This window comes from Canis lupus, chromosome 1, assembly GCF_011100685.1.
Source record: "Canis lupus familiaris isolate Mischka breed German Shepherd chromosome 1, alternate assembly UU_Cfam_GSD_1.0, whole genome shotgun sequence".
NCBI classification, from domain to species: Eukaryota; Metazoa; Chordata; class Mammalia; order Carnivora; family Canidae; genus Canis; species Canis lupus.
In genome coordinates, this window is record NC_049222.1 from 28,486,009 (window position 1) to 28,505,208 (window position 19,200).

Consider the following 19,200-nt stretch of genomic DNA (forward strand, 5'->3'; position numbering starts at 1 on the left):
CTTCATATATGTAAAATATTAATTCTGGTCTCTTCCTCCACTCACTTCACTCATTGTTCGTATTTTTGCCTTCCTTACAATGTAGATTTGATTAAATCATTTTGGTAATTTTATTGGTTAAATTTCATGCTTGATATGATCATTCAGTATCACTCATCACCTGAACCGTAGTGAATTGTGACAGCTCTTTCTAGTACAACTTTTCATTTTCTCTACTACTTGCCTTTGTCAAATTTAGCTGTCTATGCACTCATCATTAATTTATTCCCAAAGTCCAGATCTCCTCTCATTTCTCAGTATGCAGATCTCCTCTCATCTCTCAAGCACATCAAATGCGTTGGCCATGGACCTGCACTGATCAGTTATCCTTTGAGAGAGCCAGCTAGCTCTAGGCAGCATAGGGGTCATCTCTAGTTGCTGCTCTTGTGGGAGGCTTAGACCACACTTCCCCTGGTTTGCTCTTAGCCATTGACTGAGCATGGCAGAGGTTTTAGGGCTCATTCCTGCCCTAGTCCAAATGAGCAGGCTTTGCTTAGGAATGCCCATCCCTGTTGGCCTGGTCAAAACTTTCTCACAACTGAGCTGTGGTCTGGGGATTTCTTATCTAGTCCTTCCTTCCCTCTCTTCTTTCATAGATGTCAGATTGGCATCCCAATCTGAATGCTCTCCCTGCTTATTCCTGCTCCATCTTCCTTTATCCCCTGCAGACATTAACCCCAATTTATACCTTCATGTCTGAACTCATCTTGGCACCTGCTTCTTGGAGGACATAAATTGGCACAGGGAGTCTGGGAGGGGTCTGAGAAAACAGAAACTAAGATAGGATTTGGGGTTTGGCTTGTTCTTTGCTCAGATGGTGAGGAGAACCTTATCCTGAAAAGAATGTGGGTCCTGGTGCAATTGGAGGCCCAGTTATTCAAGGTTTCACTTATGATTTGGGGAACCAGACAGCCAGAGGGCTGATTATTGCTAAGTTCTATTGATGTTCTACAAGAGATAATGAGAAACTAAGGTATGGTTAACAAATAGTTAAGTTAACTGTAAGCACCACAGGGAATTTCTGGCAGCTTACAAACAGCCCCATATCTTCTACAGTGGAAGACCATACCCAGCCAAGGAGCAGACACAGGATTTTGTAGTTAAAGTCACAGAGCTGCAGAGACGTTTAAATGCTCAGCCAATGTAGGTCCGGGGACCTCAGTACATGGATTAGAAGACATCTAGGAGAATGTCTCTGGGGATTTTTGGCTTCACAGTTCCCCAAACCCTCAGAATTTATAGATGTTGTCCCCTTCTTCTTAGCAAGGACTATTTATTTTTCTTGTTGGAAGATGTTCCAGAAGCCTCTACCCTACAAGACAACAAGTGTTCCTTTCAGGAATTCCCCACCCTCTCTCCTAGTTATGAAGCTGGTAATCTAAATCCCAAACCCAACCCCACTGGGGTTATGCTGAGCCTGATAAGAGAGGAAAGAAATAACACACCGAAGGAGTGTCGAGAATTATTTAACATGTACTGGCAGGAGCCAGAGGAGTATGTTTGTGATTGGATTTTGATGAGACTCAATCAGGGGTCCCCAGAAGTAAGACTGTATAAAAAAACCTTTTTGACCTGGGGTTGCTTCCATGTGATGTAGGATTTAACACTCTAGCAAGGACCCCTGGCAGTGGAACAAACTTACTGTTCTGTTGGATCTTAGAAACCAGATGAAACAATCACCTGAGTGAAGTGGAAATGGCAGACACTAGAGGAAGGAATACAAAGGCTAAGGGAAGTGGTCCCTCACAAGGCGTGAAGATTTTTCCCAGATCCTAATGCCTAATAGAAAATACACCATGGAAGTGGCACTAAATAACCAAACAGACAAAATGACTTGGCCATTTGGCATGATCATATCCAGTCCCTATGATCAGTCACTCTGGAACTGATGGGGTATAGATACGAACACTCTGGAATGTGAACAGAGTGGCCATGATGCTAGAGATGGGGGTATACCTGGATCCAATAGAAAGCTCTCCCATGTACCAAGGCCTATGTATTTACTGCTGCCTCTGAATGTCCAACTTGTCAGTAACCAAGACCAATGCTGAACTCCTGATAGAGCATTATTATTTTAGGAGACCAAATAGACGGTTGGTGGCAAGTCAACCATATGGGGGCCTCTTACCTCCTGTTTAATGGCCTCTATTTTCTATTTAAAGTTGGAAGCAAGTCTGTCTGCTTACAGGGGGGGATTTGGTAAAAAGAGTGGTGACAAAAGAAAGCAGTTAACTATGGGATTTAGTAGGTGCTAGTTATTTATGCCCCAATAAGTGGGTTTTTAGAAACTATATTTGAGTACTAACAGTGTTGGGCATTTGTATTGAACTCTCTTCAAGCATTATTTATGATTTATCATATATCATTCGGAGAATTACTTAATATTATCTCTATTTTATAGGAAAGGGATAGTATGTTAATTCCCCAGAACATTTCTTTCCTAATTTTATGTATATTTAGTGAGCTCTAATACCAAGCATCATTCTCAGCATAGTAAGTAAATGTATCATCAATAAAGCAAACCAAGGACTGTATGATTTCAGAATCCAGTTTCTTTTTTTTTTTTTTTTAAGATTTATTTATTTATTCATGAGGGACACAGAGAGAGAGGGAGGCAGAGACATAGGCAGACGGAAAAACAGGCTCCTCACAGGGAGCCCCATGCAGGACTCGATTCTGGATTCCAGGATCACGATCAGGATCTGAGCGGAACACAGGCACCCAACTGCTGAGCCACCCAGGCACCCCATCAGAATCCATTCTTTACAGTGGGTCAATAAAAATGGCCCAATAACGTAAATATGTTTGCATGTGAACCTTCTTTTGGGTTTACCATTGTGATGAGATAGGGAGCTACTGCTTCATACAACATGGGCAAATAAATTGTTTCATAACTATTTAAATTATTTCAAGTACATTTAAATTATCAAAGGTAAGTCTGGAAGTTGAACTCCAATATAATTTCTCTATTGAAAAAAAAATAATTTCTCTATTGTAATTAGAAAGATGGATTAATAACTTGTCTTTTTAATGTAATTTCCTTCTTGTATATTCAAAATGCAACATCTTCAAGCATTTTCAAACTGTTGTAGTAAGATTATTGCTAATTCATAACTTAGGATATTTCACTTTGGTGAAGTTTACAATGTCACTTACTTTGAAGAAATAATGTGGTAATCAGTGATAGTTTACATAAAATTACAGGAAAGCTTGTGAATTTGAAGAGTGATGGAGGTTGTATTTAACTCATTTTTTAAAACAAGCTATTTTATTGATGGCTGATTTCTTTGTTAGTGACTTCTGCATTTATTGAGACACACTCAAATGCTATTTACTTGTACAATATTATTAGAGTTATAATACTCAACTTTTTAAAAAAATTATGATTTAAGATTTCTATGCTTCTGGGTTTCCTTTTTTTTTTTCCTTTTTTGTAACACATGCAATTTTTCTATTTATATGTTCACATCTAGTTTTTATTTTTGAGAGGCAAGATTTCGTTTGTGTTTTTCTATTGATTGCAGTTGGAGAGAAACAAACAGCATTAGCCACCTTGTGCATGTGGGACTTTTGTGAGAAAAATGAAATACTGTCGCACATTTAAAACCATTCTAAAAAACAACAATACAGCCATGAGAGTAAGTGCCATCTCACAGTGGTTACTGCTATAGCCGCAGTTGTGGCACAATTTTGGCAAACAAGACTAACAGGGCTAAACACCTTTCAAAGCAATTTTTATCTTGGAACAACTATAGAGATGAATTACTCAGCAAGGGCTTGGCAAGAAAGATGGGTTACTATGAGCGAATGCTGGTGAATTTAATGACTCTTTGGGAACATGTAGTCACTCACAAGTCTCTGGGGGTCTAAATTTGGGTAATTCACAAGGGTAAAATTGCCCAGTCTAATTGAAAGAGGCAGACTTATACATTGTTTTTAGACAGCAATTTTGACATGAGAGGAACACAGGAAGCTAGACAGGACATAGTAATATTATGTTAATGACTTTCATTTTGTCATGGTGCAACAGTTAATTGATTCCATGAGGAAGATGGAACAAAAGTGAATTCCTAGAAATGTCTTTCTCCTTCTAGGAGGAGAACAATTAATTAGGCAGGATATCTAATTTTAAATCTCTTTGATTCAAAAGAAATTTTTCTAATAAGTAGGGATTCAGAGTGTGGGGAAATGTCATTTGACTAAAGGGAAAAAAATACTTTGAAATATCCACATTCCCTTAAACAACTAAATTAGATTAAACACACCCTGTTTGGTTTTGCTAGACACTGGGCTGTTTGAAGGGATGATTTACCAAGTATAACATATTCTCTTGTTTCTCAATATATTTCTCTTCCCAGGCCTTCAAAATACTGGGCCTGTTATCTATTCCTGCATTTCACCACTGAAATAAAATTAATAGAAATATATGTTTTTGAACACAGTTAAAGCTTTTCATGTGTTTCTTCTACTTCCATCCAAGATGGAGTAATAAAGACTTGTCATTTGAAGGAAATAGAAAACCTGGCAATATATTTATAAAACAATGGTTTTTAGACATTGGACAAAAGATAACACAAGACTGTGATATCCTATAGAAAAGAGACAAAGTAAGGTCTACAACTATATTAGTTTACTGCTTAGCTTATGGAAGGTGCAGTCAGAGATCAGAGAGCTTGCTAAAATGAGGAGAAAGAGAATTGAACCCACAAAAGCCAAATTAGCTAGAATTTGCAGGACAATGTACCAGGAGGAGGAAGCAGCACAGAGATAGAGCTCTAGTGACATGCAGAGACCTCCCACAAGTGTTTGGTTGAATACTCATCTCCATAATGCATGAGAGGAAACTGTCTGAAATCAGAGTGGGGAACATATCACAAAGAGACTAGGACGAAAAATTCTTAGAGCTCAGACTGGCTGCTAATAGTCTATGTTTCCACCATCCAAGTGGAAATAATTTGTCATACAAAAGGCATTGGATAGGATGCTTAGAAGAGTTTCAGCTTAGTTGTGGTCATAAATTGGCTCTATGCTAAAGGCTGCTTTTGACATATCTCTATAAAACTTGAAACCTTTAAGCTTCAAAATGATTTACCCCGTTCCGAGTAACTTAACTGCATGCCAGAACAAAATCCTATGTTGTTTAAAGGAATACAGCAAAACCCAGCAAAGAACAACATAAAATTCACAATGAATGGCATCAACTACAAAACTAACCAGCCATGCAAAGAAGCAGAAAATGTGATCATTATTTTTTTTTAAGATTTTATTTATTTGAAGGAGAGAGCACAGATGGAGAGTGAGAGGGAGAAGCAGATTCCCTGCTGAGTGGAGAGCCCGACAACACGCTTGATCCCAGGACCCTGAGATCATGACCTGAGCTGAAGGCAGATCCTTAACTGACGGAGCCACCCTGGTACCCCCAGAACATGTGATTATAATTACATGAAAATAGAAATGAATCTAGAAAATATCCCTGGAAATTAAAAAGATTATGAAACTAGCAAATGAGGATGTTAAAACAATAATTATATATGTGCTCGATATATTCAAAAAGGGTACATGATGAAAAGAGAAAAATAGCCCAAATGGAACTTCTAGAGCTGAAAAGTACAATATGCAAAAAGGATAATACAGTTGATTAGGGTCAACAGCTCATTAGACAGCACAGAAAACAGCAAGCTCTCAGCCATAGAGACTATCCAAAAGGAAAAGCACAGTGAGGAAGAAAAGACGGAGACAAATGAGCAGAGCATCAGGGACCTGTGGGATAATGTTAAGCTGTCTAATATACATGTAATTGGAGTCATATGTGAAGGTGGGTGGGAAACAGAAAAATATTCAGCAAAAAGGGACCAGATATACTTCCAATTTTGAATATAAAAGGAAACCAGAGGAAAAAAGACTCATCATGTACAGGGACAAAGAGAAGAATTATCACAGATTTCTTGTCAAAAACCATGCAAACTAAAAGATAGCTTTACTTTTGTTTTTTTAAAAGTAACTTTAATGTTCTGGAAGGAAAAAACTTTGAATTTTATAATACAATTTGTTTCAAAATGAAGGCAAATGAAGTGTTCTCTCTCTCTTTCTCTCCTCTCTCTCTCTCTCTCTCTCTCTCTCTCATACATACACACATAGCTGAGAAAATTTGTTGCTGGTAGACCTATACAAGAAATGTTAAAGAAAATTTTTCAGTCAGAAGGTTCATAAACTATATTTTTCTTGATTAAACCTACTTATAAATATTGATATTCTTCTTTTAATCTGGTGTATTTTACCATAAAATTTATATTACCTGAAATCAATATTGCATTTTTACTTATTTTTGTCAAAACTAGCTGCCCTCATCTTTTCATTTGTAATATTTCTTTTTTATTTTTAATTATTTATTTATGATAGGCACACAGTGAGAGAGAGAGGCAGAGACACAAGCAGAGGGAGAAGCAGGCTCCATGCACCGGGAGCCCGATGTGGGATTCGATCCCGGGTCTCCAGGATCGCGCCCTGGGCCAAAGGCAGGCGCCAAACCGCTGCACCACCCAGGGATCCCTGTAATATTTCTAATATATTTATTTAGGTAAATCTTTTCCACGGATGATACTTTTTTTTTTTTTTTCAAGGATGATACTTTGAAAGCTGTTCTATAGATGACTCTGGAGTGTTTCTGAGGCTTTATTTTTTATGTAAGTACGTTTATATTCTAAATTTTAGGAAATATTGGTTTATGTGCATGCATATAAATGGCCCACATTTTCTTTGCTTTTATATTTTATTTTTTAGGAGGCTACTAAACTGTTGGCCAAAGTGGTTGTCATTTTACAGTTCGACCATAAGTTAAAAAAAAAAAACATTTACTTGCTTTGCCAGTTTAAAAAAATTATCCATTTTAGAAGTTTTTTTTAAAAAAACTGAGATAAAAAATAAATAAACTGAGATAAAATTAGTATATTACATAACTTTTAGGTGTACAACATTATAATTCAACATCCATTTGTGTTACAAAGTGATCATCACCAAAGCCTATTTACTGTCACCATATATAATTGACCTCCTTTATCTATATTGCTCACCCTCCAATTCTCTTCCCCTCTGATAATCTTCTATTTGTTCTCTATGTTTATTAGATTTTGTATTGTTTCGTCTATTTGTTTCGTTTATTTAGATTCCACATATGAAAGAAATCATATGGTATTTGTCTTTCTGTGACTTAATTCATGTAGCTTAATACCTTCAAGGTCCAGCCATGTTGTCACAAATGCCAAGATTTCATTCTTCTTTATGGTGAGTAGTATTTTTTTAATGTCAATATATAGAAGTTACCAAAAGAATTAGTTTTTCACTAAGTGAATCAATTAGTTCCTGGGGCATTGGCCATTTATTACATTGATAATATCAGTCGATAGGACAAGAAAATTTGCTTGTATGATAGGTGCCTTAGTATACATGTACTTCTTTTCTTCTTCTTCTTCTTCTTCTTCTTCTTCTTCTTCTTCTTCTTCTTCTTCTTCTTCTTCTTTTTCTTCTCTTCTTCTTCTAAAAACACAGGGGTCTGACACTTCAGCGAATTTTTTGGAATCCAAGAATCTTGGGCATGAAAAGAGATAGCTTCACAAACAATGAATTGCTGAACTCTTCAACATTTAGTAGGCTTGCTTAAATTTTGGCAGCAATTTATTCCACTTATTGGAGTACTGCCCATTTTATTAACTGGGTAACCTAAAAATGTGCCAGCATTGAGTAAGGCTTGAGCAAGAGAAGAACTCTATTTGGCCCAGGCCAACTTCTTGATTTCTTGTGTCCAATGGAATTCCACATTGCTTAAAGCACCTATGGAAGATCAGAATGCTATGGCAGGCACTGATAAGAGAATTGGAGAGGAGACTCATACCTTTGATTTGAGAGATAGCGGGGATTGTGGTGATGGCATTGTCTCCCCCATCACCAAAAAAGGTGGCAGGAACTTGCTTGGTCTGAGTCCATGCACAACTTCTGCCTCTCTCCTTCAAATGGACAAGTCTATGATATATTCTGTAAACTCATCAAGAGGTACCAGCAGAAAAGAATGTCTCAATACCCTACAACCAAAGACCAGCAAGAATACATCTGCTGTTGAACAAATTTGGTCTAATGTTTGTTACAGAGAAAGTACCGCATAGGGAACTGTGGGACATCTATGTAAGAAACTGTTAAAAATGATTTACACATTTTAAACTGTGTTAGATATTCTGGAGGAGAGTTCAAGATAACTGTTCTTTGTTCAGGATTGAATGTGGTCAGGAAGCAAGGTTGATTCTATGATTGGGTATCTTAAATCTTACCTATAAGATGGGAGGAATAAAGTGAGGTTATATCTGTAACTGGTAAAGAAGTAGCAGGCACTCATATGAACATGGTTAGGAAGATACTTGGTTGTTTTTAATGGCTTGGGCAATGTTCATGTTTTTATCTGTTTTAAGATATAATTATAATATGATTTTTTTTTGTCCTAATCATTACAATCAGAGTGCCCTTCTCTGATGCTGAAGGTCTGTGAAATTACTCTTGCCTAACAGAACACCGAGACCTAGCTGTGAGTGTCAGGCCAGTTCTTAGCAAAACCAAAGTCTAGCTGATAGTTCCAGGCCAGTCCTGTCTGTTGGCGGCTGTTTTTCTCTCTGAAGAGCCACCGTTCACAGCATTAATCTCAATAACACCTATTTATCTTGAACTTTTATCCTTCCTTGTCTCATTCTTCCTGGTTTTTCACTAGTACTCTTTGGAATGGAATCTGGCTCAGACCACTTTATTCTGGTTTGCACCTTCATTCTTTTCCAGACATGATAACTCAAACTAAGACATTCTTTTTGGGAAACAAAAATATTCTAAGTATTCTTCTTTTGAATGGGGGCAGCTCAGGATTGGCTCCTGGCAGCAGCCTTCTATGTTGGCCATGTGGAAAGCATGCAGCATCTATCAGATTTGTCCTGGAACAATGTGCCTGAGGAGCAGACAACTACCACATCCCACATCCTTCCAGATATCTTGCTCTTACATAAACCTCTAAGTGCAACTATAATCCTGAAAAAGAAAAAAAGAAGATAGGCAGTAAAATTCTAATGTTATGAAGGAAAAAAATTAGAATGAACTAAGAATATCATCTATTGGTTAATATTATGTTTCTACTACCAAAAAGGCTTAAAACAGTGATCAAGAAAATAAAGAGGCGGATCCTGCGCTGGAGGAGAGCGGATCCTATGCCGGAGGAGACGCAGGCAGCTAACCTGGTCTCCTTCGCGTGACCCTTACAGCCGCTGGTCTCAGGGCACAATGGCAACTCTTACGGAAAAACTGATTGCACCAGTTGCAGAAGAAGAGGCCACGATCCCAAACAATAAGATCACTGTAGTGGGTGTTGGACAAGTTGGTATGGCATGTGCCATCAGCATTGTGGGAAAGTCTCTGGCTGATGAACTTGCCCTTGTGGATGTTTTAGAAGATAAAATCAAAGGAGAAATGATGGATCTACAGCATGGGAGCTTATTTCTACAGACACCTAAAATTGTGGCAGATAAAGATTACTCTGTGACTGCCAATTCTAAGATTGTGGTGGTGACTGCAGGAGTCCGTCAGCAGGAGGGAGAGAGCCGCCTCAATCTGGTGCAAAGGAATGTTAATCCTCAGATAGTCAAGTACAGTCCTGATTGTATCATAATTGTGGTTTCCAACCCAGTGGATATTCTTACATATGTTACCTGGAAACTAAGTGGACTACCCAAGCACCGTGTGATTGGAAGTGGGTGTAATCTGGATTCTGCTAGATTTCACTATTTTATGGCTGAAAAACTTGGCATTCATCCCAGCAGCTGCCATGGATGGATTTTGGAAGAACATGGCGACTCAAGTGTGGCTCTGTGGAGTGGAGTGAATGTGGCAGGTGTTTCTCTTCAGGAACTGAATCCAGAAATGGGAACAGACAACAACAGTGAAAATTGGAAGGAAGTGCATAAGATGGTGGTTGAAAGTGCCTATGAAGTCATCAAGCTAAAAGGATATACCAGCTGGGCTATTGGATTAAGTGTGGCTGATCTCATTGAATCCATGTTGAAAAATCTCTCCAGGATTCATCCAGTGTCAACAATGGTAAAGGGCATGTATGGTATTGAGAACGAAGTCTTCCTGAGTCTTCCGTGTATCCTGGACGCTCGGGGCTTAACCAGTGTGATCAATCAGAAGCTGAAGGATGATAAGTTTGCCCAGCTCAAGAAAAGTGCGGATACCTTGTGGGACATCCAGAAAGCCCTAAAAGATCTGTGATGTGACTTCTGGCTTCTAGGCTATAGAAATTTAAAACCATGATGTGATTAACTGTGAGCCTTTAGTTTTTCATCCATATACATGGATCACAGTTTGCTTTTATCTTCCTAAATATGTGAATCTGGGCTCACAGAATCAAAGCCCATGCTTGGTTGAATGCTTGCAATATGAGCCTTGAACAAATAAAATTAACTATTGTAGTGTGAAAAAAAAAAAAAAGAAAAGAAAATCCCAAATTTGTGGCTTGACAATTCAGACTTATAATTAGAAGGATTGACAGTGGCCAACTGTGAGCATGGTCTAAGAGAGGGGAAAAGGAAAGCCAGGTATTTAAATTTTCTTATATGTAATACTTTGTATATGTAAAAATTTTCTACAACAAGTATGTATTACTTTTGTACCCATGCCTGGTATTAACTTACACTATAAAGTTATTATTATTACATCTATCTGAATAGAAATTATAACTGATCTTGTTTGTATTGTTTATATTTTTTCACTAAAAATACCAACTCATACTTATGAAACTGAAAATTCTTGGTCTTTCTAAAAACTCCTGAAAATAAGAAGCAAAATTCCCACCTCTTGGTCATGTATATAGGTCATTGGTGGTTATAGAAGCTACTAATGAGCCCATGCTTATTTGTAGTCAAATCCATGATGAGTGAGATCACAGGACATTAAGCAAGTAGCAGACCAACAGCAACATCCTAAGTTGCTGTGGGCAGATAGATAGATACTTAAATGGGTCATACAGGAAATGTTACGACATTCACTTTTGTGGGAGTGGGGGCAGGTAGAGACTGTTTTCAGCTCTAGCTTCAGCCAGGAAATGTCTCTTTCTACTGAAAGAAGTGTCATTCTACCAATCCCCCTTTCCATTTCCACACTCTTGTAAAAAGTCAGGTTCAGTCAGTGGCTAAAGCACATGGGCCTGTCCATTATGAGAAGACAGATTGTTCATGGGAAGAGACTGAGTGAGACTATTGGGTACAGAGCGTATCAGCAGGACCCAGAACCTTCCATGGTAATTGGTTGATGCAGACTCACCACCTAATGATGGTGAGCGATCAAAGAGTAAAATGGAGAGAAAGAGCACAAAGATCTTGAGACAGTGCAGTAGAGTGGGACAAGAGTAAACAAGGGATACGATGCACAGAAAGGACCCAAATGATGTTAGGACTAAGCCCTCCACTGGTACTCATAGTTATCTGGACATCATTATGATTGAGAAATTAGGAAGTATAGGTACACATCTGAAGGTACAAATTGAAAATCTCAGTATATTACCAAAGTAATCAATATGATTAAAAAGATAAACTCCAAATTTGAAAAATATTGGCCACAAAGCAGTTATCATTTCTTTCTTTCTCAGTATGTGCCTGATATTGTGCTGAGGAGTTTATGTGCCTTGGTATGTGTGATTCTCATAATACTTTGAGGTTGGCACTGTTATTTCCTTCATTTGGAAACTTGATGTTCAGAAGCACCAAATAACTTCCTTAATCCTGTGGCAAACTGCTGGCAGGGCTTGATTCAGACCCAGATGACTGATTCCAGACTCTGCATTCTTAATCACTGTGTAGACAGACTGTCTTTTCAAACTCACCAAAGGTCATTATCAAATATTTTGTGAAGAGCATTGGAAACCCATCATTATCTATAGCATATTCCTCAGAGTTTTGGGAGTATGACTGGGTAGAGAACATTTTGGAGTGCAGATTTAGCATCTTGCAACAGATTTTGTTATTATTTGCAAATTAGCAAGGTATGGAATATTTTCAGTTACTGATATTTGTGGATAATTGGGTCATGTGGACTGCACCAAGTATTAAATGACAAGTTGTGGTGCCTCAACTGAGCAGGAAAGGTAATTAAATTCTGTCTTAGTAAGGTTCATTTCTCTCTGGGGAAGCTACTTTTCACACTTCTGCAGTGTGAAATGCTACCACAGAGGTTCTTAACAGTTGACAAATGTTGATCTAGATTGAAAGGTTGTGTAGTGAATAAATTTGTTTTGGAATCAAATAAATATCACTTAAATTTGGAAATAGATACATTTATAGAGGGTTATAAACTTATAAGGTAATAAAAGTAAGCACCCAAAATATGAGAACATTTTTAAAAATTTCATATGAAAATCTGTTTGGAAACCAGTGAATATTTTGCAAAAATAGGAACATCTCTTACATTTTTTGTTTCTATGGGTTCAATTTTTTAGATCCACGTATAAGTGCAATCATATAGTATTTGTCTTTCTCTGTGCGATTTATTTTAATTAGCATAATGACCACAAATTTCATCCATGTTGTTGCAACTGGCAAGATTTCTTCTTGCCTCTTCCTGAATTATATATAAATATATATGGCATATAATATATATTTATATGGCATTTTCTTTCTTCTTCCATACATTGACAGACTCTTAGGTTGTTTCTGTGTCTTGACTATTGTGACTAAGGCATCAATAAACATGCAAGTGCAAATATCTCCTTGAGATAGTGATTTCATTTACTTTGGTACAGAAAAGTGGGATAGCTGGATCATACGGTAGTTCTGTTTTTAATTTTTTGAGGAACCTCCAGACAGTTTTTCCTTTTTTTTTTTTTTTCTCAGACAGTTTTTCCATAGTGGCCATGGCAATTTACATTCCCACCAACAGTACATAAGAATTCCCTTTCCTTCACGTTCTTGCCAACACTAATCTCTTGCCTTTTTCATAATAGCCATCCTTACAGGTGTGAGATGATATCTCATTTGATTTGCATTACCCTGATTATTAGTAATGTTAAGCACCTTTTCATGTACCTGTTGGTTGTCTGTATATCTTCTTTGGAAAAATATCTATTCATAACTAACATCATATTCAATGGTGAAAAACAGCTTTTCCTCTAAGGTCAGGAAAAGACAAAGATATCTATTCTTACCTCTTTTATTCAATGCGGTAGTAGAAGTCTGCCACAGCAAGCAGACAAGAAAAAGAAATAAGAGGCATCCATATTGGTAAAAAAGAAGTTAAACTGTCACTTTTTGCACATTACATGATACTATACTAAACAAACAAATAAACAAACAAACTAAAGATTCCACAAAAAAACCTGTTAGAAGTAATAAATGAGTTCAGTAAAATTGCAGGATGCAAAATTAATATCTAGAAAATCAGTAGCCTTACTATACACTAATGAAGTAGCAGAAAGACAAATTAAGAAAACACTTCCATTTACAATTGCACCAAAAAGAATAAAATATCTAGGAATAAACTTACCCAAAGAAGTGAAAGGCTGAAATTATATAAAACACTGATGAAAGAAATTGAAGGTGACACAAAGAAATGGAAATACAGTCCATGCTCATAGATTACAAGAATTGATATTGTTAAAATGTCAATACTACTCGAAGTGACCTATAGGTAGAAAGCAATCCTTATCAAAACATCAATAACATTTTTCACCAAACTAGAACAAACAATACTAAAATTTGTATGGAACCACAAAAAAACCTGAATAGCTAATGAAATCTTGAGAAAGAATAAAACTCGAACTATCTCAATTCCATATTTCAAGATATCCTGCAAAGCTGTAGTCCCCAAAACAGTATAAACACATAGATCAATGGAGCAGAATGGAGTCCAGGAATAAACCTACATTTACATGGTCAATTATTCTGTGACAAAGGAGACGAGAATAAACAATGAGGAAAAGACAAACTTTTTGATAAATAGTGCTGGAAAACTGGACAGTTAAATGCAAAAGAATGAAACTGAGCCACTTTCTTATTAAACCATACACAAAAATAAACTCAAAAGAGATCAAAGACTTAAATGTGAGGCCTGAAGCCATAACGCTCCTAGGAGAGAACATAGGCAGTAACTTCCTTTGACATTGACTGTAGAAGCTTTTTTCTAGGTAGGTCTCCTCAAGCAAGGGAAGAGAAGCAAAAATAAACTATTGTGATTGCATCAAAATAAAAAGAGTTTTCACAGCAAAGGAAACCATCAACAAAATATCTCCTGTTTTTTTTTTAATTTTTATTTATTTTTATGATAGTCACAGAGAGAGAGAGAGAGGCAGAGACACAGGCAGAGGGAGAAGCAGGCTCCATGCACCGGGAGCCCGACGTGGGACTCAATCCCAGGTCTCCAGGATCGTGCCCTGGGCCAAAGGCAGGCACTAAACCGCTGCACCACCCAGGGATCCCCTATCTCCTGCATTTTTAATTGATATATTTCTCCCTGGATTAGCCTGAGGCATAAGAACCACAGAGTCAAGTTTTTAATAGTTGGATCTGAAGCATTTCTTTCTTTCCATGAGGAATAAGTAGATCTAGCCTGGTAGATTTTATAAATGCCCAGGTTTTTATTTGAATACATTATTTTATCTGACTGCCTACTTTCTCATTGTAGATTAATATTAATATCTGACATACAGATTATTAGATATTCCTAATAGTGATTTTTCTGGCTTTCAAGGCTCATTCTTTTATTCAATGAATATTCACTGAAGGCCTTTGAAGGGGTCAAGCTCTCTTATGGTTCTGAGAACCATATACTTGGTCACAAGACAGACGATGTCCCTGCCCTTTTGGAGCAAGCCCTCTCATCGGGAAAGCTAGACAGTATTTAAAATTTAAAACTATATGTATCAGATGGTGATGAGTGCTCTGATGAAAATAAAGCAAAGTTCTTTAATAGGGAGGAACCTGGAGCTCCTTTTGAGTAGGCAGTTAGGGAAGACCCAGATGGCCAGCAGGAAGCACTTGTGCAAAATCAGTGAAAGCGCATCCCAGGCAGGGGAACTGATAGAGCACCCAGCCAAGAACCAAGAAGCAATCTGATCAAGAACAGGATTATACAAATAACAGACTGCTTTATCTAGACAAAATAACCAGAGGATTACCTAGCATACTCTCTGTTGGTTAGGCCCCAATTCTATCCTTTCAAGTATCAACTGCCCAGTTTGATAACACTGTTTTCTCTCTTTTTTATTTAAATTCAATTTGCCAATGTATAATACATCATTAATTTCAAATATAGTTTTCAATAATTTATCAGTTGAGTATAACACCAAGTGCTCATCATATCACATACCCTCCTTAATGCCCATCACCCAATTACCCCATCCCTCTGCTCATCTCCCCTTCAGCAACCCTTAGTTTGTTTCCCAGAGTTGAGTCTTTCATGGTTTGTCTCCTTCTCTGATTTTTTTCCCATTCAGTTTCCCCTCCTTCCCTTGTAGTCCTCTGCATTATTTCTTATATTCTGCATATGAGTGAAACCATATAATGGTCTGATTGACTTATTTTACTCAGCATAGTACCCCCCAGTTCCATTCATGTTGATGTAAATAAATGGTATTTATCTTTTCCGATGGCTGAGTAATAGTCCATTGTATATGTAGGTATATATATATATATATATATATATATATATATATATATCTCCATTGTGTGTGTGTGTGTATATATATATATATATATATATTATATATATCTTCTTTATCCATTCATCTGTCGAAGGAACACTGGTTTTATTCACAAAGATGGCAGAAACAACAAAATTGACATTCTTGCATAGTGAAGAAAAGACTTATCTGTGGATGACCTGGAGAAGCTGAGTAATACAGCTAAGACCAGTTTAATTGTTAATATATTAAGCATCAGTTAAAGAGTTCATAGTTAATTTTCTATTAAAACTCTGAAGGAGGAAGACTATAATAAATATGACACAGAACCCAGCTTTATGTTAGAGCATGTTACTGAGAAAATATGCTACAAGTTAAATGTTGTTCATAGGGCTTTATTGGGAGGACCACGCTTCTGGATGTTTTTTATCACAATGCATCCCAGCAGCACCGGCCCAAGCCTGTTATTTCCACCCTGTAGCTCACGTGGATTTACTGTGGTGCTGATGTGCGTAAATGTGGTTGTTTCTGCGGTTTTCATACAGGTTCTGGAGAGTTACAGATTGTACAAAAGGTCGTAGGTCAGTTCACCTTTCCAGATACAGAACAAAGCAAAATTCTAAAATGCTGGTGCTTAGCAAAGTAATCTTTTAAGTTTAGTTTGGCTTCCCATGATTAAAAACAAAGAACAAATTAAAAAACTTAAAAAATAATTAAATATCATTAGCACAGAGTAATACCCTTGAGCCTATGGAGAAAACAAACAATAAATACACACACAGTCTCTCAATTATGACTGCTGCTCTTATCTCTCTTTTCATTGTGTCTTAGCTGTGCTTTTCTCGTAAAGCTTGAGAACATTTTGTGGTATTTTTGATGGGAGAAAGGGTAATACAAAACATTAAGGGTCTTTAACTCATAGGAACTTGTGGAAAAAGGGAAAGATAATGGAGTCATTACAACTAAGCAAGCTAAGTGATCCAGGTTGTAAATATATTGGTAATTCAAGGATATTTAGAAATTTCTACTGATAAAGTTAATTAAGGGAGTATCCTAGTTGGATACTCCAACCTTAAAAATTTATTTCTGATATTTTAATATTTATTTAAGATTTTAGTGAGAGATGTTCTCTTTTTTGGGTCTTCCTTTTCCTCCTTTTGTCTCTTTATGGTAAGTTCAATCTTAGGGAGCAAAATGAATCTTTTTAAAGAAACAATAATTTCTGTTACTAAATTGCAGAATGGGAAGATGTGTTCTTAATTGTAGTTATCCTTAACCCTGACTACGCATTGGAATCGCCTAGACTCCTGCTTCTCAAACCTTACGTGCATGTGAATCATCTGGGGGATTTTATTTTATTTTATTTTATTTTATTTTATTTTATTTTATTTTATTTATTTTATTTTATTTTATTATTTTATTTTATTTTTTATTTATTTATGATAGTCACAGAGAGAGAGAGAGAGAGAGAGAGAGGCAGAGACATAGGCAGAGGGAAAAGCAGGCTCCATGCATCGGGAGCCCTGATGTGGGATTCGATCCCGGGTCTCCAGGATCACGCCCTGGGCCAAAGGCAGGTGCTAAACCGCTGCGCCACCCAGGGTTCCCCGGGGGGGATTTTATTAAAACAGATTTTTGAATCAGAAGTTCTGAGGTGAGGCCTGAGATTTTGCTTTTACAACCAGCTCGGTTATGTTGATGCTACTAGCCTGTGGATGAAATTTGAATAGCAAGGAGAGAGAGCTTATAAAAATGACCAAGCCCAGAACAGATTCAGATTCATTGTATATGATGTGGAATACAGGAATATGCATATTACAGAAACAATGTGATTTTATTTTATTTAATGTTTTATTTATTTTTTTGAGAGAGAGGGAACACAAGCATGGAGAGCTATAGGCAGAGGGAGGGGAAGAAGCAGGCTCCTTGCTGAGCAGGGATCCCGATGTGGGGCTCAGTCCCAGGACTCTGGGATCTTGACCTGAGCTGAAGGCAGATGCTTAACTGACTGAGCCACCCAGGTGCTCCAACAATATGATTTTAATGCAGATAATCCAGATTAAAGTTTGGTCTAGCTAGAAGGCAATGTCAGTTCTGATTGTGTATTAGAATCCCCTGCAAATCATTAATGGTGTGATTTCTGCACCTCAATAGTCTTAAAATGCTTATAAGCCAATGGTGAAGTAAAGAACCATTATTCTAGGAGTTGAGAAAGGAGTTCTGTCATTGTATTAAATTAATGAAATTTTTTGAGATTTTGGGTCAGTGGACAATGTTAAGGGAAATAGTTCCTAATTATCAGTAGTTAATTTTTTAAAGAGCTGATAACTCTGAAAACATCCATTGACTTAAGAAAGTCTAAATTAGAGATAGATTATTTTTTTAATAAAATGTCACATAATAACATAAACTCCTGAGCTCCTCTATTATCTTTAAATGTAATCTCACTCACTTATTTTTCAGTGTAATGTTACTACTATGGACAATATATAGTTAAAGTGAAAACAGTTTTAATTCTGTACATTACAAAAAATGATAGAAATCAGCCTTCTCCATTCTGTTCTATTTATTTAAATTTAGTTTAATAAAGGTTTAAAGTTTAATTTTTATAAACAGAACTTCTTAACATGTTATTAAATAATAAAATTTGGGGGTGCCTGGATGGCTCAGTGGTTGAGCATATGCCTTAGGATTGGGTTGTGATCCTGGGGACCTGGGATCGAGTCCCACATCAGGCTCCCCAAAATACTACTTGGAAGATATTTTATACATTTACTTACATTCTTCCTGCAATCTGGATCCTGCTCTCTTTTTAATATTAGGGATAACAGTTGAGTGGATCTGAATTTTTAAAGTTGTCTACTGGCACCTAGAGGGAGGATTTTACTGGAATATAGATGAGAAGCTCTTGACTGAGAGGATGATATTAGTAAAGCTTCAAGATCAAGAGATTTTCAGTATTTGCCAGCAGGATTTATTATCTAAAATAGAATTATAAAGATTTGCAAAATTCTTCACCAAAAGCTTCAACTATTTTGTAAGGAGAAGATCCTGTCAATTTGAATAAAAAATCATGAAGAATATTTTCAAGATTTATAACTAAGAAAATACTGAAAATCTTTGAATTAACCTCTGCTTTTGATTTCCAAAAATAGTTATGTGGAATATGTAGTGTGAAAAAAGTATTTCATATTTTAAAACAAAAATACATCCTTTCTATTTATAATATTATTTTAGAGGAGTGCCTCAAGATTATATAGTTGTCTCCTCAAGAGAATCAATTGAAAATTTGTTGAATGAAACGGTTTAGTAAAATGGCTGGCTATGGAATCAGTATCTTCTTTATACAAGCAATAACTATCCATATTTTAATGAAAAAGAATCACTTAAGAAAAAATGTAAGTAGAGGGGCAGCCCAGGTGGCTCTGCGGTTTGGCACTGCCTTCAGCCCAGATTGTGATCCTGGAGAT

General features: G+C 36.8%; 1 protein-coding gene and 1 long non-coding RNA gene across 15 annotated transcripts in view; one reads left to right on the forward strand and one right to left on the reverse strand.

Annotated features, from left to right (window-relative positions):
- LOC102153001 (L-lactate dehydrogenase B chain-like) overlaps positions 1 to 10,596 on the forward strand; it is a 64,954-nt gene extending 54,358 nt beyond the window's left edge. For 7 of the 14 annotated variants that reach the window (XM_038526101.1, XM_038526100.1, XM_038526092.1 and 4 more), the window contains 3 exons: positions 6,660 to 6,722; positions 7,202 to 7,320; positions 8,930 to 10,596. In XM_038526101.1, the coding sequence (XP_038382029.1) occupies positions 9,346 to 10,332 (987 nt within the window). In that variant the 5' untranslated portion in view covers positions 6,660 to 6,722; positions 7,202 to 7,320; positions 8,930 to 9,345 and the 3' untranslated portion in view covers positions 10,333 to 10,596. Of the gene's footprint in view, positions 1 to 6,659; positions 6,723 to 7,201; positions 7,321 to 8,853 lie in introns of all 14 variants that reach the window. The other 7 variants (XM_038526093.1, XM_038526096.1, XM_038526097.1 and 4 more) reach the window with 7 other exon arrangements.
- LOC102152959 overlaps positions 1 to 19,200 on the reverse strand; it is a 45,124-nt gene that overhangs the window by 16,749 nt on the left and 9,175 nt on the right. The window lies entirely within an intron of this gene.